This window comes from Amphiura filiformis, chromosome 5 (assembly GCF_039555335.1).
Source record: "Amphiura filiformis chromosome 5, Afil_fr2py, whole genome shotgun sequence".
NCBI classification, from domain to species: Eukaryota; Metazoa; Echinodermata; class Ophiuroidea; order Amphilepidida; family Amphiuridae; genus Amphiura; species Amphiura filiformis.
In genome coordinates this window covers 34,974,100-35,000,122 of record NC_092632.1, presented here as the reverse complement: position 1 = coordinate 35,000,122, position 26,023 = coordinate 34,974,100, and the positions used below count along the sequence as shown (strand labels likewise).

The following is a 26,023-nucleotide window of genomic DNA, read 5'->3' as shown; positions in this document are numbered from 1 at the left end:
TATTATAGGGGCAAGGACTACAACTACTGTACTGAAAATTCAGCAACTCAAAGCAAGTAGTTATTGATTTATTGATCAAATATTGGTTTTCCTCATTTTTGACTGTAACTCCACAACTGTTGTCTGTGCTGAAATAAAATTTCCAGTGCAGTAGTTGTAGTCCTTGCCCTATAATATACATATCTTACTTGTCCCCAATGCGCTATAATTTTTCAGAAAAATGCAAAAATGGGCACAAAATTGGGCAGGGGTATAGTACCCCCTTAAGAGAGGAGGTGATGGTTCCTCTGAGGTAAAAATGTTTTTATTTCAGCTTCATCAGGATGGCAATATACATTTTAAAATGAATTATTCATAGTTCAGTTAAGCTCACAAATTAGAGAACAAATCAAGTATATAATGTTATAAAAGAAATGAGTGGAAATGAAAACAACATCATTTGCCATTTATTTTTACCTGGCAAAGAGGCTATTCATTTGTACACACTTTGGTGTTTTAGACAGAGGAAAATAAATCCAAACTGTTTAGGCTAGGGTTGGTAATTGAATATGACTTAGATATATCATTGAGAGTGCAAACAGGTGATCCCAGGAAACATTACCATTATCAATATAAATTTATAACTGAAACTGAAACCCTAAATCTAAACCTAGGGCAGGTTTGACCTGAAACGTTGTAAACATTCATGTATTGAAACATACAATGACATCATGACTCAATGAAAGGCTAATGGATGAGTGATGCACAATTTGAATGCAAGGAAGCCCTGATTCAGACTGCCATGTTGGCTGCGTATTTTCACAATCTGTAAAAATTTGTTGCTGTCACTCACCGTAGAAAATCCAATACCATCCTGGATAGTTGTGTGTTTTGATGTGTATTTTATATGATACTGTTATTTAGTGTTAACCATTAACAATTACAGGAAGCTTTGCAGTATAATTTGCATGTCTCCAGTGGGATAAAAGGTTTAAACCCAACCTGCCCTTCTCTGAGCAGGATACTTTGAACTGAATGGGTTCATCCTTTGAAGGCGTCTTAAGTTTCAAATTTTCAGCCAACAATAATAAACCCTCTATTAAAAATACATCTGCATAAGTCATAAAAGACGATAATAGTGAGAACTTTCCTCCAACCAAGCAAGTTTAAATATGCCTAAACAGATAATACAAAACTGGCAGTGATAAACGTTGAAGTCCTGTTTATAAATTTGATTTTACAAGCAACTAAGTACCTTCTTTGGAGGACCATATCATGATATACGGGATTGAGAAATTCACCGGTCTCTCTCGTCCTCGCTTGCTTTTCCTTTTTTGTATCTTTCCTGATCACAAGGAATTGTGTCACTTGTCTGAATGTAGCAACTGCTCTAGAACCTCTTTGGGATTTTGACAAGAAAAAGTAAAGGTGATAAAAAGGTATTACTGGTAACATTAAGATGTCAGTTGTCAGAAATGCAAGAATGCGAGAAGGTTGTTAATGCTTTATTATTGTTATGCACTTGCAGTCTGCTATGGTCTGCTATGTTTCAAAATGAGTTGCATAAGCCACCGATTACTGCAAATTTAGAATGTTAATATCATGGGATATGATACATGGATGACAATTATATCCTGCCCCTAAAATTGGCAGCAGAAGATTCAAATTGATGTTTTGTTGTATTTATTCCTGGAAGAAGCATGTGGAAATTATTAATTCATTATGAGTCAAATGGTAGCTTTAAAATTTATCCTGCCCCCTTGAGTTGAAATTTGTTGGCAGTTGTGTCTTGAACATTTTATAAATATAACTAGTATCAGGGACTGTCTTTTGGAATTTGCAGGAGAGCATTAAATAGCTCTTCTGGAGCCTTCAAGGAGAGCTGTTTAGAGCATTTACAATAAAATGCAAGGAGAAAATAGTCAACTAAGGAGAGCTAAAATCACTCTCCTATATCAGATTTAAGGAGAGTAGTAGTAGATTTGAGGAGAGTAGAAGGGAGCGATTGCTCTTGCTCTCCTCAAAAGGCAGTCCCTGTATTTATGCTGTAACAAAACAAATTAAATTCAAGTATGTAGGCCTATGCAACATGCCTATTTGCAAGACCTGGTTTGAATATTGCATCAAAGATTGCCCCTTGTACATGTATTATTGGTATAATCTACTAAGAACAATTTGTAGACTCATTGATAAACTTTATTGATGTGTAGTTCTTAATCATTTAAATCACAGAAAAGATGACATAGATGCCCCCTGAGCAATACCATGAAATCATCAATCCAAACAGACCTATTGTATAATCATTACTGTATATACTCTTTTATACTTCATTATCTTATCATTTGTAACAATATTGTGATAGCGGAATCTTTTTTCATCTCATTTCAGGTGTGTAGTTCAAGTACCTCTTCAAAATGGCATTTCACGTATGATTTCAGGACATAGTGGAAAGACTTTGTTTTCTGTATAAGTACTACACCCCTGGCCAATTTTGTGCCTATTTTCGCATTTTTCTCAAAAATTATAGCGCATTGGTGACAAGTAAGATATGTACATGTATTATTTCAGCACAGACAACAGTTGTGGGGTTACAGTCAAAAATGAGGGAAAACCAATATTTGATCAATATATCAATAACTACTTGTCTTAAGTCACTGAAATTCCAGTGTAGTAACTGGATACCTTGCCCCTATAATATACATAACTTTTGTTACCAGTGTATTATTAGTTTTTGAGAAAAATGCAAAAATGGTCACTAATTTATCAAGGGTGTAGTACCACCTTAAATCAGAAATTGCCCCATGAACAATTTACTAAATTTGTGATTTGTACTTGTAGACCGGTTGATAAATGATAAACTCTAATGCTATTACGTCTTAATCATTAAATTAGCAGAACAAATTGCGTAGGCGCCACCTGAGCAATACCTTCTATCAATTAAATCAAATCCAAATAGATCTATTGTATATAATTGTCACGTTTAAACTTCATTATCCTTAGAATTTGTCACCAAACTAATAGATTATTGGAATCTTTTTTCATCTCATTTCAGCGCGTAGCTCGAGCACCTCTACAAGATGGAACTGAGGATGGTGGCCTATGGGGACTATGGGGGGACTGGAGTGCATGCTCACGGACATGCGGCGGAGGAGTGTCATTTCAGGAAAGAGAATGTCTAATAGATGAGTAAGTTTGTTAGTTTGTTTGCTTTTTTGTTTGTAACTCCCCAACAATTCAGTGAGGTTTGCTTTCAGTGGCCAGCCTAAGAAAAGGAAATATCTAATGAAACCTTAACTGCCTTGAAAGGCGGATAATGAAAGTATAATTACCTTTTTCAGAGTTTTGGTTAGCAGCGACATAGCTCGCAACACCATTATATAAAATATAATTGTTGTCAAAATATTAACTTCTGAACTAACTGGCAGTCTTATACATAGTAAGTTGGAATAAGGGGTGGTCACAGAAGTGTAATTTTCCACATATTAAACAACAGACCAAATATTAGCACTGTTACTATTCCCTTATTTAATTCAGGTGAAATTAATATGCTTGAAACAAGATAAGTGGATAATTGGTAAGCAAATTATATTATGACAGTATAAAACAGTCTGTGTTTTGTTCCCTAATTGTGTTGCAAATAATTTGGATATCACGGTTATATTTCTAACACAATTTGTGGAGGCATCTGAGCACAAAATTTGTTTGATACATAAGGCCAACTAGTATTCTGTAAATGTATAAAATTATTAGGTTGTAAGACAAATTAATGAGGTGTCAATGGTAAATGACAAACCATGGATAAACTTCACATCCCATTGATAGTGCGGGCACCATTGATGTGAAAACTGTATTTAACGAAAACAGGTAGGTGGCAAGTTGTGATTAATCGCTGTTGAACGTGTATGCTCTAGAATCATATTTACTTGAGAAACTAAATAAAGAGATATACATGTGTTTAGTTAATAATAACATGGCCCAATAAATTTGAATGAATGGGTTGAAATGCCAGGTATTGTTTCCTTCACAACTCACAAGCTCATTCCTACATGTATCATCATAGACTTCTACACCAGGTGGTTTAGCAGAGGCTCAGTCCCACCCCATCCCAATAATTTTGGGTGCTGGGGCTCGAATACCCTTCAGTCACACAATCATTCCAGGTGAAATAAAAAACTGTGATTATATACCAGAAACTGGCTGTTTTTGACCTATTTTTTGCCAAATTTTCTGACTGCTTGGAGGGACTTCCCTCAAGTACAGCCACCAGAATAGGTCATCAACAAATTTGGTTTTGTCAGTCCTCCCATAAGTTGAAAATCATCCGAAGCTACTGTGTATAATTGCCAACAAGTATTTTCAGGATGTGGTAGCTTTTTTTGAATGGTACCCACAAATGCCAACTTAAACAATAATTTTATTTCAACTTGAAGATGTTTTTGACCAATATTGGCCAAAACAATAGATGTTTATTTTGGTATTGATGGTGTTGGGGAAGTTTTTGAACATTTATATGGCTCGGAACAATACATCCACAAGATAACAATACAGGTTTAATATGCAGCCTTTCATATAGTCGTCCTTAGTTACAGCAGGAAGGTCTATTACACTTCCCTGGTTAAAGACCTTAGTAGGATAGAGCAGCGAAACCAGCTCAAACCACATCAGACTTTTTCCTCTTGATCACATCACAAATAATTCCGTTTCAATTGGGCCGTATCAAGGGTCTATTTAGTGGTTCATGACGTATTCATAATCAATGGAAATTCTTTTCCACTGTCTAAGATGTAATTAATGTAAAGACAAGGAGTGTTCAAATCTTTTACATATTTAAGCAGGATCAATATTAAATGGCCCGAAAAACACCCACAAACTTTGTGGTCGTCAGTTTGTTATTCCTCATACTCTGTGGCCTATCTTTCAAATTTACAGATAAGATTAACATTCGCAGGTGTTGAGCATAATACCCATTTGTGGCGTAGGCTGAATCACAAATCAACTTATGGTTAAATTAAGACATATTTTTACAAAAACAGGAAATGTGAAACAAAGCAACAATTGCTTACATCACAATCTAATCTATAAATATTGAAATTGTAGGTGTTTGTAGGCACAAAAGAAGATGAATTGTAACGGTGTTGTTTTGAGATTGTGTTGCTTCATCATATTGATGGTTTGAACATGACTAATTTAATGGGAGTGGGTGTACTTCGTGTCTGCTATGTAGGCCTATATGTAGCCTGGGATAGATGTAGGATGTTTAGCTAGGGGCCAAAGTGGTAACAAAATTGAAGATGCCAAATGTGATTTAACTTAGCTTTCTGAAAGCAATGCCAAAACATTTGTCATCTGTGTACATGAGCTCAATCCAGGGGATATCCCTCTGCCAAAAATCCATCCCGTGGGATTGACACTGCTGTTGAGGCCCGTAACCACAGGCCCCCAAATCACCAAATGGCAAAAAAGTCCCCTTCATTGACCCCCAAAACCACATTTGCAAGCTTAAAAAGCAAGTGAAAAACTAGAGGTTTTTGGGCCTTTTTGGTCAAAAAAAGGTCAACATTTTCACAAAAAAAGTACACATGTTCAAAATCCACCCCAGTCCACCTTTTCAAAATCATCCCCCACCCCACCCCAAAAAGATCCTGGTTATGGGCCTGCTGCTGTGTGTGCACAACAGTTTAACTCTCTTCCAAAAAGAGGACCAGGTCCTGACTGCTGTAAATTTGAACTTTCATTAAACTTTCATCAGTTTGGGTACTGTGGGGTTATTTGTGTTTGTATGTGGTTTGTTTTTGTTTATTGAAACGGCTCACCTAAACTACCTCTTTGAGAATATACACAAATATACCTCTTTGATGGCATTGTCAGTCAGTGAGTCATCGCCAGGGTAAATCCCATTTAATGTCAGCTTGATTGAGCATGGACATCAACAAGGGCAACAAGTCAACCATAAGAGGTCCAACCACACCACCAACCTGCCACTGACTGAATGAGCTTGAATGGTTTCACAAGTTGTGTTTGTTGGGAGCTCAAAATACTCCTACCCAATTTTGTATTGAATAGCCTTTTTTTAAGTGGGTCTGCAATGATTTTACTGTGAAATTATGATAATTGTAGGACAAGGTGGGAGTTTATGATTGATCATCACCATTGTGGAATTGTCATTTTGACTTCCATTTTCAGCCTCTTCAATATGTGGATGTTTGTTTACAATTTACCTTACAATTTTCTATGTGGGTTAAAATGTGTAGGGCCTAGTTATTTTATATTATCCATTATGTGTTATGGGAAATCATATTGGTTCCAAAGAGGCATTGCAACTTGAAAAAAATATACTACCGGTAAATCTGAATATTTTATAAGTCCTTAATAATTATAAGTGTTCTTAGTTATCTAAATAAATTGGGAGACTAAATTAAATTTCATCATCCAGGTCAATTGCTTCTAATTGTGCTCCACATATTAGGCAACTAATGAATCTGCAGGATCATCCTAGACCTTAGCAATGACTGACCCCATCAACACCAATCATGCCTATTTAGATGACATGGACAGGGAAAGGGAAAGGCAGCCAGACTTTAGGCGATGTTTGGGTTGCCGTGGTGATAAGATCCTTGTGACAACAGCAGCTGTTCACCTGAAGGGAAGACACTGTATGGTAGGGGGTCAGTAAGATCCCTCGAGCTTGCAATTCTTTGCATGGACAGTTCTTCCTTCATTCTCGATACACCATACACTAATAACACTACACACAGACTATAAAGGCTTTTAATTAACATCTAAACAGTCAGTTCTAGGAAGGGGAGGGACTGGGGGAAGGAGAAATATATAGCTCAAATAAGCCACTAAATTAATGGCGAGTTCCTCATTTTACAAGGGTGTGTACAAATTAGTGGCCAATAAATAGATCATATTTAGATGTTGGTACTTCTTTACAGTATTAATATACATGTACTTTGATGAGACTATAGGTAGTGAAGGAGTGACCATAAACCATTTAACCATACATTTTCTGCTACAGAAAAGGACTCTTACGACATAAAATTCAGCGAGGGTGTTGCAACAGGTACTACGTGAGTAAATCACAAAATTGTGATTGGTATGAAATAGAGGAGATAAAATATGCTATAAGATTACCATTGGTATCATCTGTTGGAGAAGGAATTTATCGAGTTGGATAAGGGAACAATTTGCAATATTTTGTAAGATTGTGTTTGCATGTAAAAGTTGTCATTTGAATCCAGAGGCCAAATTCTTACAGCAGTAAGGTGATGATATCATCAGTTGTCTGAGACAAATGACTGATTTAATCATTTCGAATTAATCAAATGTCGCTATTTTGGCTATCCTACCCCATAACTGAACCTGTTTAAAACATTCAGACAACTTTCAGAATGTAGACGAAAATGATAATATAATGACATTGATTCAGGTCAAAAATGATGTTCATAATGTACTTATGGAAACTGAGAGTAACATTACCTGATAAAGCTTTCAGTCTTATTTTTCTAGTCAAGTATAGGATATGCCAAGTGCATCAGAGGATAGACTGGGACTGTGAACTTCAACGTAGTCCTCCTTGTCAAATATTTGGACATGCAAATATTTGAATGGAAGGAGAAGTTTTGATGGTGTAAATTGCTGTCAAACACAAGCTTATCAAGTGGTAAGGAAATCAATCATCAGTGAAGTTGGTAGACCCCTTGCTCCTGTCAACAGTGATACCATGGTGATATGTCCTAGTCTTGGTCTTGTATTAGTTCAAAGTGTTTGTCTTGCAAGTTCAAAGTGGTGGTTTTAAAAGGCACTTTAATAATAGATTGTAGAGTGAAATGGAATGGATAGTTTGCCCAAATTTTACCAAAATATAATTTATATAAAACCTACTTATCCCATCCCAATATCCTATTTTGTACCAAGACTTGGCCTACACAAACCTGAGGCTTTAGGGGTTTTTTTATCATACATGTATTTTGTTTTGAATTGAAGCAGGAAAGAAAAAACATGGAGGGAGGAACAAATAAAATTTGCCCAAAAAGTGGAAGAAATAAAAAAAAACAAGTATGAAATGCATTGCTGATCTATTTATAATTATGTACAAACTTATTTTAATGCGAGTCAGAAGGGAGCATGAACTAGTGCTGTTTGCACTCAAATATTAAGATAATAAAGCTGACACGCAAGAGGAATTGTATGTGTTTTGTGTAAAGAAATCCCAAGGCTTTACACAAGGGGTTTAATTACCACCACATTATATGTACATGATTTTTCTCAGGAGGGGGATGGATAACCAAAACTTTTGTTTTCATATATTATTGGCCTTAACTCAAGAACCACAAGAACTATGGAAATATATATGTGATTATTGGCTTCCTTGATTCATTTCCTATCATATCAATGTATTAATATTAAGAAGTACACTGCGGTTTTTTAGTTAATCGGCAAAAACTGAAAAAAATATGGCCTTGCCATCTTACTTGTCCTAAAAACTTCAAAATGTAGAGGTGTGTGGCTTGTTTTAACCAAATTAATTATAATATAACTTGGCTGAAATTGATTGCAACTAATTTAGGTAAAAGGGTGTTAATTGTGCTTTCTGTGGTCTCAAATGAATGCACAGCAACAGATGGTAGCCATATGAGAGGTTAACTGACTTCAGTTGGTGTGCACATACAGTGGGTCATGTTTTTATTTCAGCCTATTCACAATTTTCTCAGTTTTAATTGATAATTTGAACATTTTTCTCATGAAACAATGTTTTTTTGTCAAATACAGGACTGACATTTTGAAGGTAATTTAATTTTTGTACATTTTTAATGTAATTGGAGTTTGACCCTTTAACCTTCTGATTTCCACAGTTTCCAAGACTGAAATGTAAAATTATTTGTCAAACTCTTCAGGTTCACTTAATATTACATTTCTACATAAAATAGTTAGTCTAGTACTACAAGTTACAGACTCCATATCTGTACGTCTCTAGGATCCATGCATTATATGACCCATCTGAATTGATAGTTTGTCCCAGAGTTTGTCATTGTGTGAAATTGTGTACAACAATTTATAGATTAAGATTAAAATTCTTTACAATAAATTCTGATAAAATTCTAGGGAATAGGTAGCTCCAGTAAGTGTAAGATACAATATACTAGTCAGCCAAAGTGGTATGTCTGTGGTTCTCAAACACACTATGGTGCAGCGAAGTTTGCATCAGGATGTCACGTATAAAACATTGCCATGATTGTAGGTTCTTTAATAGTAGAACCTAACACATGGTTTTGAAAACTATGAGACCTATTCCCCTAAGGACCTTTGGAACCTCCCCAGACATGATAGGTAGATCATGCAGAGTTTGCCTGACATCACTCTTTAAATGATCATATTGACATAACCTAATAATACTATTAGATCTGATGAAATACAAAGTTCAAGTTTGGTACCTTTTGGGTGGTAGACAAAAATACTCAGTGGTACATGTATATGCATGAATGAAAAAGTGAAGAATATGTTACCACAATTTTTGCTTTCAATCAAATGTTTTGCTTTGAGCCTTTCCAAAGTCAAAGTAAGATATCATTTTAAGTCTTAGGAGAGCATGAATCATAGGCCTATACCATGAAAACAATGCTTTGGTAAAATTGTGTGTTACTTTTTATAAAATTTACCAAAACCAGTGCAGTAGAACCTCCCAGTGGAAGAAAAGGGAGGATGTGGATGAAAGAAGTAGCAGTATTTTGCATTAAGGATTTGAACCTAATAATGTGAATTTATACGCTGTAGCAATTGGATTCCCCCGATACTCCCCTACTTTGATAGTCCAGAGTCGCAAAGAATCCCCATTCTAGGCACTTCAATTCTCACAAGATTTATCAATAATGTTGAGGTTGAGGTGGTAAGTCGGGACGAAGTTTTACCAACTAAGTTAAAGTACCACAAGTACTATTAAAAGATTGTATATACATTAATGAAAATCAGACCAAAAGGTTAGTCAGTAAGTAAGTTAGTAAGTAAGCAAGTACATGTAACATACACTATGGTTCAGCAAAAACTAGGATAAACCATGATAACATATTAAAATGTGACCTTAAAAGTTGCTAACCCTAGCACTATAAAACTTACAGCTTTAAAAACTGAATTGATCTTCACATTATGTGGTCACAAAGGCAGATATCACTACTTCAGGGAGTTCATGTTAACTTCCTTAAACTATTAATACCAGTAGTTAATTCATTATAGTAAGATAAATAGGGATCATATATTGTAAATAAACTTTAAATAACCCCTATTTGATAAATCTGCACCATTCATGTATATACTTTTATTGCACATTATATGTAGATCAGAAGGATATGTCATAAACCTAATCATGAATGAACCTTGTAAGTTGCTGATCAAATGTTTTATGGAATAATTTTCATATATAAATCTTAGTTATCATTTGGTTATCATGGTTTCTTCGCCCACCCAAGCTGATTATACCGTATAAATGTAGGGCCCTATTATATACCATATGTGGTTTATAGCATATACATGTGTACAATATCCATGTACAAAAAAACTATTGTCAAATGTTTAGTGAGCAAATAGGCCTACACAGGTAATATTATGCTTCCATAAACATGATAAACTTTAAATAAATATAATCTTTGCTCACTTGAATTTATACAAACACAATCAAATAAATATATAGTTAAAGCCCAGTTATATTTGCTGTCCGAAGGTCGCATACGCATAGGTCATTCAAGAGTAATGTAGACCTAGGCCTATTACTTCTATAAAGATCTTGAAAAGAAAAGTGTTCATTTTGGATTCATTTTTGGATTCACCTCAGAAGACTCTAGGCTCCAAAAGACCATTAACGTAATCCATTAAAATATTTAGTAAAAATCATTAAAATATTTTGGGTTTTTATGGTGGATCAATTGTCATAAATCATGTTCTTTTTTAATGTGTACTGTATAATACTTGTACCACCAAAAGACACTGGTAATGGTATGGTGTCCTTAATTATACCATTCGAGAGAACATTTTAAGACCCCACATAATCATGATAATGTTAATTACTTCTAAAAGGCCAACTTGTATATATATTCTTTTAATTTCTTGCCCATTAAGTAGTTTAAAATTGCAAAACCAAGGTTAATATTAAATTATTTAGGCTATTTCATATCAAAGCTAAGAAGAAACTGTCTGATAAAATTTTTGAGATGGAGACAAGGGTGGATCCTGAATTGTCATTTAGGACACTGACGCTTGAATTGGTTGAATTTGTGCTGATTTGACATGATTTTTCTTCATTTTAGCTTTATTTCACATGTTTAAGGACATTTTAAATATTGTTGTTTTGGTTTATTTGGTGTGTTTTTTTGGGGTTGGGGGGGGGGCATATGCCACATTTTCTCTTATTAGTGGATCCACCCGTAGAAGTAGATATATACCCACTCAATAATGATAAAATACATAGGCCTATTAATAGCCAATGCCTTTGTACAGGGAAACTGTAGGAGTAATCTGACTTGGTTTATGATATGAAGATGGTGGGTGTATGATGAAATAATGGATCACTAATAGACTCCAATGTCAAATGCCAAAACAATTAGGGTGGGTGCTTGACAAATTGCGGTGTCTGGGAAAGAAGAATTAATAGTTTTTGGTACAGAAGCCTGATTCAGGTGTAACAAAGTACTGTTGTTATAGGTAATAATATGCATAACCTGCTATGATTTTCAGGCAGCAGCTTCAGATCTACTGTTTAATGCAAATGTGTGAATCAGCTCAGTTCTCTTCCATTGTACCAGATGCTGAATATTAGAGCCATAAATGTGTGATTTGCAACACCAACGACACCTTCAATTTTTCTCAAATTTCTACTTTTTGCATGATTGGAATACCCACTGCTGTACTAAAATACCATGTTAAAGACTAAGTGCTTTAAACTAATTCAAGTGTTCCTACTGTGGCTCTGAAAAGAGATGTTCTAGTTAATTGCTCCTTGTCCACTGAGAGTTGATTTGTTTTGTTGGATATTATTAAAAGGTTGTTTATGGTAATGTGATACCACACATCTTCCTCAAAAGAGAGAACAGTCACCCTGATGGTCTATGCCCTGATCAATTCCGAACTGTCCCCCGGGATCTGTCCGAATATTTTAAGGTCTCTGATGTGATTCATATTTTTGTTCACATGTTTCCATATTTCATATCTATCAGTAACAATTTTGATCTTAGAGTGATAAACATGGCTGTTGGTGTGAAGCCAATGATTTTAATTTGAAATGAAGTATATTACTACCCAAAATGATTCAAGAGAAACTGTAGAATTTGATGAGCACCCTTGCTTAGATTGTGATGATCAAATCACAAGCATGGATTGTGTGTATGGCTGGATGAAGGTGCACAGGGCCGACAGAGAGACAAAAGCTGACAGAGACAAGAGTCTAGAAAATATCTATAAAACCCAAGACTCGGACCCCGGTCAGACGTTCATGTTTTTACCATGTAAAGATGGTCGGAATATAGTCAGACCATGGTACGAGTAGCATGTGACAGCAGGCGACCATAGTCAGACTACTAGTAAACTCCGACCATCCATATTTTTAAGTCTTACGGAGCCTCTGTGCATGTATAAGGAGTCTTCTTCTTTGACTTGCGGGCTCAAAACTTCAGGTGGAGAAATGCGAGTCGTGTGCACAATGCTTTGATGCTTGTTACTGGAATTGGTTCTTTTGTTGCTGTTTAAATGCTTTTCTATGTTGATGATATGTTGAAACAAGTTATTCCAATCTATGAGAGTCCCGGGGGTCACTCCCATTGTGGCCTGTACACCATCCGCGATAATGAAAACGCGTAAAAGGGTAGTTTTTCGTGGGTAAGCACGATCGCGCAGAACGCGTTTAGGGTGTCAAAAACATGAAATATTGGGGAAAAGGGTAGCAAAATTGCGATATTGCTAATACGCGGAAATGAAATTTAGGGTATGAAATTTGATGCAAGGAATAAAATCCCTGTTTAGGGTATTGTTTTAGCCAAAGGTTAAATCCTTGTTTAGGGTGCTTTTCAAAAGTTGATTATCGCGGATGGTGTACAGGCCACAATGGGAGTGACCCCCCCGGGATGAGAGTTCTGGGTATGAATGAGTATTTGAAATGGGATTTGAAACAGGGCCATATGGAAGAACAGGGGAATACTTAAATTTTCCCTGAATATGGACCTAGTATAAAGAAGAAATAAACAAACAAACAAACAAACAAACAGTAGTATTTTGATGAATGGAGTTCAATAAATGATTTGGTGCGTGATCCCCGGACTCCGGAGCTCTTGACCAGCTACAGCATATCATTCGAACTGGTATGCACAAGTAAAGATAAAGTCTATATTAAATGTATGCAATTGAGCGGCAGTGCTTTGAGTGAACACTTACTAATTACCGTAGTATGAAAGTTCTTTGGGAGAGGGACATTTTAGAATGCATAACTGGTCAGTGTGGTGGCTTGGTCAAAGACCCGATGCAATAATTAGGGTAGGTATATCTTGATATGAATTTAGCCAAGGAATGTGTACACAAAAGGACACTTCAATAATTATTATTGTATCACAAATATTGACTTAAAATAGTTAAATTAAGTCTACTGATAAGTGTGTTTAGGGCAGAATTACGTCTCTAATTGTATCCAAGCCAAACCATTGGATCAAAGATATGGTTAAGATTCTGTCTGGATGTCAATTCCAAGTTATGTTTCAACACTCTGTGATTCAAATTATGTATTAATCTGATTCTTATAATAAGAAGGAAAACAGTCATCTCTCTTGGCACCTATATTGTGTGTATGTAGGTGGGTCTATTCAGGATTGCATTAATGATCAAGGAAATTGCAATTCAAGTTTGAGCTATAAACTTGGTCAAACTCTTAATTCCTTTGAATTCAATTCAAAAGATATAACCCAGGTGGTGATAGATAGCTAACAAGTAAGCATTGTGGATGGGAGCAAATTGACTGATCACACTGTCAATTTGATACTAACGATCTATCATTATCAACTGATTGAATTGCTATAGTTTTCATTCTACAGGTGTACACTGTACAGTCATCATAACAAAGAGATATTTATTTATTATCTCAAAATAATAAGTTATATTGTCAAAAACTGGCAGAGCGAAGTATTTTCTGGGTGTTGTATGTTCCTCGAATATTGAATCTTAAAGCTTCTTATTACGTTAAAATAACATATTAAAAGTCAACAAGCTACATGTATCCATGGCTCATTGAAGATAAATCAAATTATTGAATAGCATGTAACCAGTCAGTGCAGGTATTTCTATTATTACCTAGCTGGGGGGTTTACACCCCCCAGCTAGGTATTGTAATCGTTCGGGTTCTTCCGCTGGCAACAAACCACTGTAATCTTCCCGTTTTCTTCCGCTGGCAACAAAGTGAAAATGCACATGTTTTGTTCTTTGTTACCCTTTGAGTATGAAACCCTGACTTGATGCTATGTAAGAATTATTTGACTAGTGAAGATATGGTTTGGTCTTTTTGAATCATTGTTTTTCTAAAGGAATGAATGTGTTTGTTAGTTTGTTACTGTAATTTGTTATTTAACCTAAGGCACTTAATTAGTTGAAAAGGTAATTAATGACCTGTTGTTTCTGCAAGCCCAGGGAATGTATGTGTGGGAGGATTGATGGCTAATATGATTTTGGATGTAGTTAGTTGGAATTGAAAGGTTGTTGCAGAAAACTTGGATAATAGTGACAGTAGTTTGTGTAGGAAGCAATAGTTGAAATAATGGCATATGGGCACATGAACAAAGTGAATAACTTTAGGTGATTGCAAAGCCAAAGGTTTTCTTTAAGGTTGAATGTCAATGCAGTGGAAATAAGCAGTAATGGCATATTTATATAGGTTTTTTAATAGAAATTTGATTTTTGATATGAACCATGCAGGTGTGTTAAAGGCACTCCTTAACAGTAATTGTAGTATAAATTTATGGGTTTAATATTATGTTTACTATTAAAAGTACTAGTATTAGGCTCTGGTTTATCTTTTGATTTTGATTTTGCACCCGTATTTTACAGACTTTGGTGGTATGTTTGGAAACAGGGGATTAATGAGCCAGGCTTTAAAATGTTTAGCATTTATTTCTGTATGGTTATATGTCCGACCTCTTTCTTTGTATTAATGAAAGTGTTCTCTGGCCTCTTTCTTTGTAATGAATGTGTTTTTGGCTTGATTAGTAATTCCAATGTTAGTACCGGTATATGAAACTATCAGATGTGTTTCCTTTGCAGTAGGAACTTTAATTCTTTCAGTGCCATTATCATGGCAGTTAATATCAAACTCTAGCTAGCATTTGTTTACAGGCTCTATGTTTTGCTTAAGTAAATGATTGTTGGGGATTTTCTTGTCTTCTGATGTTAGGGTTTTTTGTTTTATACTTATATCTTAGAGTAGCCTATGTATCTTATTTTGTTTGATTAAAAACATCTTGCATTGGTGTTCTTGTATTTTACAGGGAAATTAAACATGGTTTAAGATTATGCGCAACACAAAAATAGCTTGCAAATGGAATAGACCTACATGAATGCGGATATGAATTCATTTGTTTTCCCTACCTTTTTGTTTGTTTATGAAGTTGGGGAAAATAGTATAAAAGCCTTTAAAAGTCTAGTAATTGGTAACTGTAAAAGAAGTGCAGGTACCCTTCATGATACCACTGGGTATTATATCTGTGCGTCTTGCGCAGCACTATTGTGGTGCCACATTACATTTGATGTAGTATATATGTCATGGACTGTAACATTTGAGCTGTTTTTAGGGTCAATTGGTCATGGTATACAAGTAATATTGTAAATAATTTTATTGCACAACCTTATGCCCTACAACAAGTTAAAACTGCATTTCTAAAAGGTTTCAGTGTTAGATGAATTGGTTAGTGCATCGTGGTATGATAAAATGCCTTCTATAATCTGTGGATAAATGTTTATAATCTGTGAGTTAATGGTACCAGTACATTTTATTGTTATCATGGTTATCACCCATTTGCTGTTTTCTGTAATCATGGTGATCTTGAATGAGAAATACTAGCTAGTACTAACAAGGTAAGACTGATCATAGTTTAATTAATTTAATTCTATAGTGATAGTTACAGGACTATTCATGGGTATTGGAATAATTCTGGTAGACCCTCAAGCACAAGTATAACCCTAACCCTAAGCAACCCCAATTATAACCCTAACCCTAATCCTCACCGTTTATAAACCTAACCCTAATCCTAACCCTAATTTAAATTTAAATTATAAGGGGCTGTCATTTTCTTTGGAAGGGGGGTCATGAATATACTGGGGAGTGGGGGTCATAGAATTTTAGACCAATTATAGGGGTTATAATTTTTCAACACCCAAAATAGGGGTATAGAATTATTAAGGGCTGGTGACTCAAACTTTTCACAAGCGCTGTGCATGTATTCTTGCACACAATCTTTCATTATATAATGCAGATATTTTATGCATATAGCGCCTTTCCTTACACACACAATTAAATTTTAACGCACTCCACACACTTTCTTTGCTCTAAAGTTTTGATGCGCTCCTCGCCTTTGTTCCGCAATGAATAATTTGTCTTGAGTCTGTGTAGGTGGAAGTGGGTGGGGGGTCATAAAATTTTCGACCCAACATAGGGGGGTCTAAAAAAGATTGTGCCACAATAGGAGGGTCATAAAAATTTTTACTCCGTCACCGACCCCCCCCCCCGACGAAGAAAATGACATCCCCTAACCAAACCCTAAAACACAGGGTGCACAGGGTAAACCAGAATCATACCTGGGTAATAATAATAATTCCTATTCATGTTTTAGTCCAAGACACAATCCCACCAAACACAAAATGTTTTCGACATCATTCGCAAAAAAGGTTATAAAAGGTTGTCAGAAAACGTTTAAATGTCGGGTTATATAAAGGGTATATTAAGGTTATAAAACGTTTTCATAACCTTAAAAAACATTTTATGATATTCTACTGTTCAGCAAACAAAATGTTTTACAAAAAACATTTAAATGTCGGGTTATATAAAGGGTATAAAAACATTTTAATAACATTCCAAAAACATTCTTGAAAACTTGATACAAACATTCTAAACAGAATGTTATTTTGGGGTTGAAAAAATATTTTGCGAAAAATGTTTGCCCAAAATATTTTCAAAAACGCTTTTAAAAACATTTTCATGACCTTTATATAACCCGACATTTAAATGTTATTGAAAGGTTTTGAAAAAAAACATTTGAAGAACATTTTTTGTTTTTTGGGTTCAAATAAAAAACATAATGTTATTTTAGTATTGACACAATATTTGGCAAAAATGTTTGCAAAAATAGTTTACAATAACATTTTTTGAAAACATTTAAAAATATTGTTGTAGTGTGTTTTCATACAAAACGTTTTAAAACGTTATCATGACCTTTACATAAAAATTTTCGACCCAACATAGGGGGGGGGTCTAAAAAAGATTGTGCCCGCAATAGGAGGGTCATAAAAAATTTTTACTCCGGTCACCGACCCCCCCCCACCCGACGAAGAAAATGACATCCCCCTAACCAAACCCTAAAACACAGGGTGCACAGGGTAAACCAGAATTATACCTGGGTAATAATAATAATTCCTATTCATGTTTTAGTCCAAGACACAATCCCAGCAAACACAAAATGTTTTCGACATCATTCGCAAAAAGGTTGTCAGAAAACGCTTAAATGTCGGGTTATATAAAGGGTATATTAAGGTTATAAAACGCTTTCATAACCTTAAAAACATTTTATGATATTCTACTGTTCAGCAAACAAAAATGTTTTACAAAAACATTTAAATGTCGGGTTATATAAAGGGTATAAAAACATTTTAATAACATTCCAAAAACATTCTTGAAAACTTGATACAAACATTCTAAACAGAATGTTATTTTGGAGTTGAAAAAATATTTTGCGAAAAATGTTTGCCCAAAATATTTTCAAAAACGTTTTAAAAACATTTTCATGACCTTTATATAACCCGACATTTAAATGTTATTGAAAGGTTTTGAAAAAAACATTTGAAGAACATTTTTGTGTTTCCTGGGTTCAAATATTTTAACATAATGTTATTTTAGTATTGACACAATATTTGGCAAAAATGTTTGCAAAAATAGTTTACAATAACATTTTTTGAAAACATTTTAAAATATTGTTGTAGTGTGTTTTTCATACAAAAAGCGCTTTTAAAACGTTATCATGACCTTTATATAACCCGACATTTTAATGTTATTAAAACGTTTTTACCTAAACCAAAAGCCAAAATATAACTTATTTAAAACGTTTTTAAAACGTTTTTGTGTTTGCTGGGATGTTTATCATCACCGCTTCAACATCTTGAACCGCTTACTAACTGCTCCTGTTTACTCTACTAGCTCCCGCTAGTTTTGAATAAAATAAACACACTATCTGTGGTCATCTTGTGACTCCCACATTTTGGTCATCAAAAGTATTATGCCCCCCGTATTTTTCTTTCCGAAAATGTATGACCCCCTGTATATTTGGGATCCTCCTTCCAAAGAAAATAATAGCCCCCTAAGGGGTATTTATGGGGCTCAAACTCAGTGACAACAAACCTCACAACCAGGGGGACATTTTGCAGGGTCATGTCAAATCTTAGAATTGCTGCATTTTCTGGCAATATGTAGGGGGTGCGGAGCTCAAACTCAGTGAGGATGAACTTGATGAGCAGGGTAACATTGTGGGATATTTTGCATGGATCAGGTCAAAGGTCAGCTGGGGTCAAATCTTCAATTTCAATATCTGGACATCTGTAAGGGCACGGGCTCAATCTCGGCGACAACCTCATGACCAGGGAACATGTTGGAACATTTTGCAGGGGACAGGTCAAAGGTCAGCTGGGGTCAAACCTTCAATTTCAATATCTGGACATCTGTGAGGGGCACGGGCTCAATCTCGGTGACAACCTCATGACCTGGGGAACATATTGGAACATTTTGCACGGGTCAGCTCAAAAGACATCATTCTGGGGCCAAATCTTAGAATTGCGTTATCTGGACATCTGTAAGAGGTACAGGGCTCAAACTCGGTGACAACTCATGACCAGGGGTGAATTATGGAACATCTTGCAGGTGTCTGGTCAAAGGTCATCTGGGTCAAATCTTAGAATTGCATTTTCTGGACATCTGTGAGGAGTACAGGACTCAAATCTCGGTGACAACAAACCTCATCACAGGGGAACATTTTTGGAACATTTTGCAGGGGTCAGATACCTCCACAACACCAACATGCCCCAGCTAGGTTTGTGGTCTATGACCACCATTTGCCTCTAGTAACGATTATATTTGTACAAAGTGATACTTCACAACATGTATGAAAGTGAGGAAAACAAGTTATGTTCGTAATCTCTTGGGAGGGTGCCTAAAAACATTGCTGATGGATAGTGGTGTGGAAAATATGATCACAGGACCAACAAAATATGTCAAAATGCTGTAACAAGTTGAAGACAAGTTCAAGTTTGTCCTGGAGGATTCAAGAACCAGTTCTATGCTTAATGCTTGTCTGTGAAAACATAGAGAAAATGGTCCTTGTATAATTATGAAGACATACACAAAAAATGTCAAAAACAGGTTTGCATGTTTTTATGTGACATTCAGACCTTTTTGCTATTTTCAAATAACAAGGTCCAAAAGTGGGAGAAAATTGACAAAAGTTCTACTTTTCGGTGATACAGCATTCAAAAAGTCCAACAAAGGTCTGTTTTTATGGGGGTGTTTTAAGGACCGTTCACAAACACTTGTTAGGGGGGCCTGATGCAAAAAGGGGGCCCTGAAAATTTTTGACCCTTCTAAGGGGGGGGGGCCTGAAAAAATTTTCCTGGGAAAATTGAGTTTATATGCTTTTCTATGGGGTTGACCCATAATTTTCATGTCAAAAGGGGGGGCTGAAAATTTTGAGGTCTGTAAAGGGGGGCCCTGAAAAATTTTCACAATGAAATTTTTTTTTTGCATCAGGCCCCCCTCCCTTACAAGTGTTTGTGAACGGTCCCTTTGGTCCACAATTTACACAAATTTTGCACAAGTGCACTTTTCATTAGCGCATCTTTCACATCTTAGATACATGTCTGGTGACATTTGTATTTCTTCTCCTGTGGTCATGATTGATGCTTTCTTGCACAATGGCAGTTTTGTGAAGATGTGCTTCAAGGTACCTGCCTGTTCCAAGTCACAGTTTCCTAACTCTCCTACTAGTGTATATTTAAAGCTATAGGGCGGATGATGGTGGCCTTATAAAATGGTGTATATTGGATTTTGCATCTGGACTCTTCATGTATTGCAAATCTAATGGGCATGACTCCACAACTGCAAGGGGTCACCAGATGTCATGCCTAGAAACCTTTCAACCCAAGTGGGCTGAAATGTGCCCCAAACATGCTGATTTTTCACATTTTTTGGTATAAACCCAGCTCAAGCCATGCACCCGTGGGCACGTACCTGACCATTTTGTACCACAAGATCCTGTGGTGGTGATGTCACTGAAGAAGCTAATGGTAGTAAGAAGGTGACTTCTCTCTAGTCCGAAGGGTCCCTAGTCTGATGGTTCTCTAGTCCGAAGGGTTGCTACAATGTAGCCCGAAAACCAAATTAAGTTTGCTAATCCGAAGGTTCTCTAGTCCGAATATAGAATAAGGGTTAGGGTTAGGGTGTAAGGTCAGGGTTAGCAAGCTTTATTCTATATTTGGACTAGAGAACCTTTATTTTTCGGACTAGTGAACACTCGGACTAGAGAACCCGATATTCAGACTAGCGAACCATTTCCAGAATTCGGACTAGCGAATGGTAAATTACGTGTTCGGACTAAGGATCCTTCGGAGTAGGGAACCTTCGACATACTAGAGAGTTGCATGTCTCCGTAAGAAGACCCTACTCATTCTGGTAATACATACACTAACCATGCTATTTGATTATTCTCTTTTGCCTTGCAGTGTCGATGGTACCGAATGTGTTGGCAAGTCCAAACGGTATGAGTCATGTAACATCCAGGAGTGTCCAGAAGGGTCATTGGATTTCAGATCTGAACAGTGTGCCCATTTCAATTCAGTGCCTTATGAAGGAAAATACTACCAATGGGTGCCATATCTTGGAGGTAAAAACCATCAAATATTTGTTTAAGTGTATGCGTGCATTTCGTTTGCAATCACTTTTGAACGGGGACATTTGTATGATCAGGGGACCATCCCCACATTCTAAACCTAAAAATGCATTCACAAGAGTGCGTTCCCTATCTATGATAATAAAAAAAAATAAGTCCCAGGTTGATAGGTTAAAGTTATAAACAAATTACCGTATTCGTTCCAATAACCACCCAGGGTGCTTAGCAAAGTCATTTTGGGTGGGTGCTTATGTTTTACATTGTTTAGGCCTACAATACATAAAAAAGGCCCAAAATATTCATCCATCATCATCAGTGTGTATGTTTCAGACCATGATTCAGATTTGCATGGGCAGTTAATAAACTAAAATCACAGTTTGCTTGTTGTAAAGTCACTGTTGGGTGCTTATAGGGATGGATGGTTAATGGAATGAATATGGTATGTATGATTTCTGTACATGTCCTGGTTTAACTGGTGAAAGTCAGAAAGTATTAATGTCTCCATTTCCATAGTCCTAAACAGTGTCAGCGTTCAAAGGTGATTTTACGTAGGGGTGTGTGTGTTGGGGTGAATGCATGGGTGTTGGGTGTATTATGCAGGTGGGCAAGGGATGGGGGAGGGGTGTATTATAAAATGCAGTAAATGTATGCAGGGGGTGTGTGTGTCAGTGTGTGAGACATATGGATAGAAGAAGAATATGTCTTTCGGTGCCTGTGTGTTCATATTAATTTGTTAAATCCATTAATACTTGTTGCACAATGCTTGTATAACCGAGTCTATTTTCAGCAAAGTCTCTTCTACTCTATTAGCAAAAACTCTAAACAGAGTATAATTTAAACTTTGTCTTTTACTTTTATTCAAACCTAAAGCAATTGATGGCCAAGGTAAGTCATATCACTCTGTGTATAAACCCATCACAAGACACTTGTTTTCAATCTACATACTTTCATACTATTTCAGCCTCTATCATTCCTACATCTTTGTAGCCAAATAGCTATTATATTTATTATATTATTATATTCAAAAGCCTCCAAGATGATCCATAAATCGGGGTTGCCATGGATGATTTATAAAAAAGCTTTAGAAACATTTTCAATTAGATTTTATGAATTCAAGATTAATTTTCAAACATGTCAAACATGCTTTTACAAAAATAATGCTGAACTAAAATAAAAAAGGATGCAAAAAATTGCTTCAAGCTCAAATTAGGCCTAAAAAATTGTTTGATTGGTGTAACCCGACCGCCCCTAAAAATAGGCCCGACCTAGACTTTTTTTCTTATTTTTTTGCAAAAACTGGATTAAAAAAAAAGATTAAAAATTAAAAAAAAAAAGAAGAATTCACGATTTTCAGCTTTTTTTTCATGTTACGCCAATCAAACAATTTTTGTTTTAGGCTTTAGTTAAATTGAGAGGAATTTGCTTGAATTTAGGTAAAGAACAGAATGGTGGCTAAAATGTTGGTGTCTATATACGTCTGTGGCAGCCCTGAAGTTTCACTTTGTAACACTACTTCATGGCCGGGGCAGGGTTGATTATCATGCATTACTAAAATGAAATTGAAATTCACTAAACAAATGGCCAATTGCATTACATAAGTTTCTTTGCCAATTGCATTATACATAAGTTTCTATATTTTGCGTTTATTAATTGCAAAGAACAGCCAACCCACATATCCCACAATACTCCAGCCTGATTCTACCACTAACTGCGATGTGTTTATACTTCAAGACTGCTCTATTGCCAAATTTAAGTAAACCGTATTAAAGCCACTATCGCTGATCAAGTATTATTATTATAAAAATGTATCTATATTTGCTTAGACCTGCAGCCAGGGTATTATCTCCCAAATGTGAGACAGACAATCTACAATTTACCAATTCGCCAGCGAAGTGGTTACATAACTCCTTGGTTACTGGATCACACATCTTTTGGAATTGGTAGTACATGCCATAGACTTTGTGTTGCGATCTCAAAAGCGTGATCCAGTTGGCATAGCGATACACGTAACACTTCGCTGGCGAATGGACTGGTATTTCTAAATCAACACTGAAATGAGGAACTTGGGAAGAAAACAATATCATTTTAAAATATTTGGAAGAAAGTGACAAAAAATATAATTTTCAAGCATGATTTTTCATTAATCTCTATTTTCATATTGGTCAGATTTTACAAACATAAGGACATGGATCTCCACTGGGCTTTGATCTTATTTCAATGGACCCATGTGGAACTGTTGGATAAAGATTAATTCTATCTAAATTGGCACTTTATATCACAAAATATCCTGGCTGTAGACCTGACCTGCTTGTACTAATGATATGTAATAAATTTGGGGCTTTGGAAATGTAATATACAGAGCATACTGTATGATCTGAGGAAGCTTAGGTCCTACGGGCCTATATGGAGAGATCCTGGAAGGAAGACACTTGAGGCTGATAGGTGTTGGAGAAGAATACTATGAATTTGTGTTAACATGGTTAAGCAGCAAGTTGTGTGCCATGGACTAGATGTGTAATTGGAGGACATCACTGAGGATTTGACCGACAAAAAAAATTGACTGGAGCATTTGTCAATCTGCAACCTCATCCGTTAACCTGTCCCACTGGAGATGATTACATCTTACTGAAAATTAAAACATATGCAAGGCTTGTTTTTGGAAATTCAAGGTTTTCATAAGAATTGCAACTATAATGAAAGACAGAGATAAAAAGACTAAGTCGCGCCTGATGTCATCTGTCAATCAAACTCGAGCATGGTTTGTTGTCGTGATGATATGAGTTGCTGAACACGGCAGTAAAACCGGGCGCCTTATAAAAAAAAAAATTGTTAATTTTGCACCTTCAAACATACAAACCATCTGAAAAGTTGGGTCTTTATAGTAGGAAACTTTCTCTCCCGAAGGCACCATGTCAACAATGCCTAGAAAAGTTGCTTTTTGTCTTGTAAAAGTATGTAATTTTTCACCATTTTCTACTATTCCTTTTCACCGATCGCACCAGGTAAATTGACCTTTTTCGCGCTATTAACCAATCCAGGATCGTAGGGTATTTGATTGACAGATGACATCAGACGCGATTTAGACTTTTTATCTCTGTCTTTCATTATATACCATATAAGTCCCCCCCCCCCATATGTCACGCTTCATCCTAATTAGAATTTCACAGCACAGTGACTTAAAAGTACAGACATACATATCCTACTAGTACAATCATACAATTTTCCAAAAACGATTTCTTTTCTGTAGCCTAATTTGATTTTGGGCATAATTATTTAGAGAAGGAACATTTCTATTTATTCATGTATCATAAAAGTGTAAGTTGACACATTTGAGTAGGATTTCACAAAATGACATGACACATAATCGAAATGAAAAAATTCTTTAAAATCTTTTTAAAAATTTTTAAGAAGGGGTGCAACCAAATTTGAACCAGTGACCTCTGGATTGTGAGTCCATTACCCTACTATCTGAGCTATCCAGCTCTAGTATGATGGCCATATCTTTGCTATTAGTAAATTAAACCTTTTAAATGAATTATTTCTGTCTAGTCATCCATTTTGCTGTCACTTCCTATGATTATACTCCCCCTCCCCAATCCCCATGACAAATACACTGCACCCCCTCCCCATGAGAAACACACTGTACTTAAGTTGCAATTACTTATGATGCCAATGACCTCTATCACTTAACACTTGCTTGATCAAAATTGTACAAGTTAATTACATAACATGTCAAGTTCATGATTATAACACTTGTAACTGATTAAGGACCTGTTCATCACTTCAGCCCTTTTGACACATCTTTGACCAGCTCTAATATAAAAGAGCTTCTGCACTTTCCACAAGCAATCGACTATATAGATCTATGCTGAGGTTGTGGGCAGAGCTGGTATAGACCGGCCTCAGTGTTAACGTTTATATGTGCCTCTTCTCGACTCGGAGCTGTGTGCCTTGGTATTTGCGTTACATGCCTCTCTTCACGCTAACATGCTTGTTGTTTTGGACATTGTGATTCAAGGGGAACTGATCAATTTTAGCCTGACATTATTTTCTTTAAAAAAAAAAAGATTTTTTTTGAAACCTGATGTTACCCTTGGCCTTGAGAGTGGATTTATCTCCCAAGGAATTCGGATACATACTGAAACAAATAAACAAATACATTGATAAAAAGAACCTTTGAACTTCTAAAAACTAGTGGACATGTAATAGTTGTTTGATCATTGTCACTAGACTCAGTTTGTCTGTGATTAGATCCCCCTTCCCTTTTGGCCCCTTCCCACAGAATTATGTTGGAAGCCAATAACCCCTTTTACTTAAAAGTAGGTCAGTGATTGCTAAACAAGGTATGATTACAATCATCATATAGGCCTACATAACGTGTCTGGCGGCAGATCAAAGCAAATTACGAGCAAGCAAAGGAAATCAATAAATTAGGATGTAGTAGTTGAACTAGATTACAAGTAGTCTTTTTCTTCCAATGTGTATTAAGGACATTGACTATTTCCATGATTTCCAAAGAGCAGTCATCTTTCCTGTACTCCAGTTTACAAATAGAAAATAATTCAGCAGTTAGGGGGGGGTATGCAGTAGTGATAATGATGACTTGTAGACAATCATAATCGTAATTTATGTGGAGGAGAGTGCATGAAATGAAATGACAGCTACTTGCCTTCTTTTTTTTTACCAATATTGAAAAAACAATGTAAGGCCTTTTTTAATCTTTTCTTTTAGACTTAGATTTTTGCAAAAAAATTAAGGAATTTGAAATGGAATGTTTTAGGAAAACTTTTACAAATAAATGAGGATCACTTTCAAGTCTTTCGTGTACTCGAGAAGGTTTAGTTTATCGCTCAAAATCTTACATTTGAAAAAAAAAAAAA

At 35.8% G+C, this 26,023-nt stretch overlaps 1 protein-coding gene across 3 annotated transcripts in view; it reads left to right on the top strand.

Moving 5' to 3' along the window:
- Positions 1-26,023, top strand: part of LOC140153037 (papilin-like) — a 128,811-nt gene that overhangs the window by 36,662 nt on the left and 66,126 nt on the right. For 2 of the 3 annotated variants that reach the window (XM_072175633.1, XM_072175632.1), the window contains exons 3-5: positions 3,032-3,165; positions 20,977-21,137; positions 22,014-22,028. In XM_072175633.1, coding sequence (XP_072031734.1) covers positions 3,032-3,165; positions 20,977-21,137; positions 22,014-22,028 — 310 coding nt within the window. The remainder of the gene's footprint in view (positions 1-3,031; positions 3,166-20,976; positions 21,138-22,013; positions 22,029-26,023) is intronic. The other variant, XM_072175634.1, reaches the window with a different exon arrangement.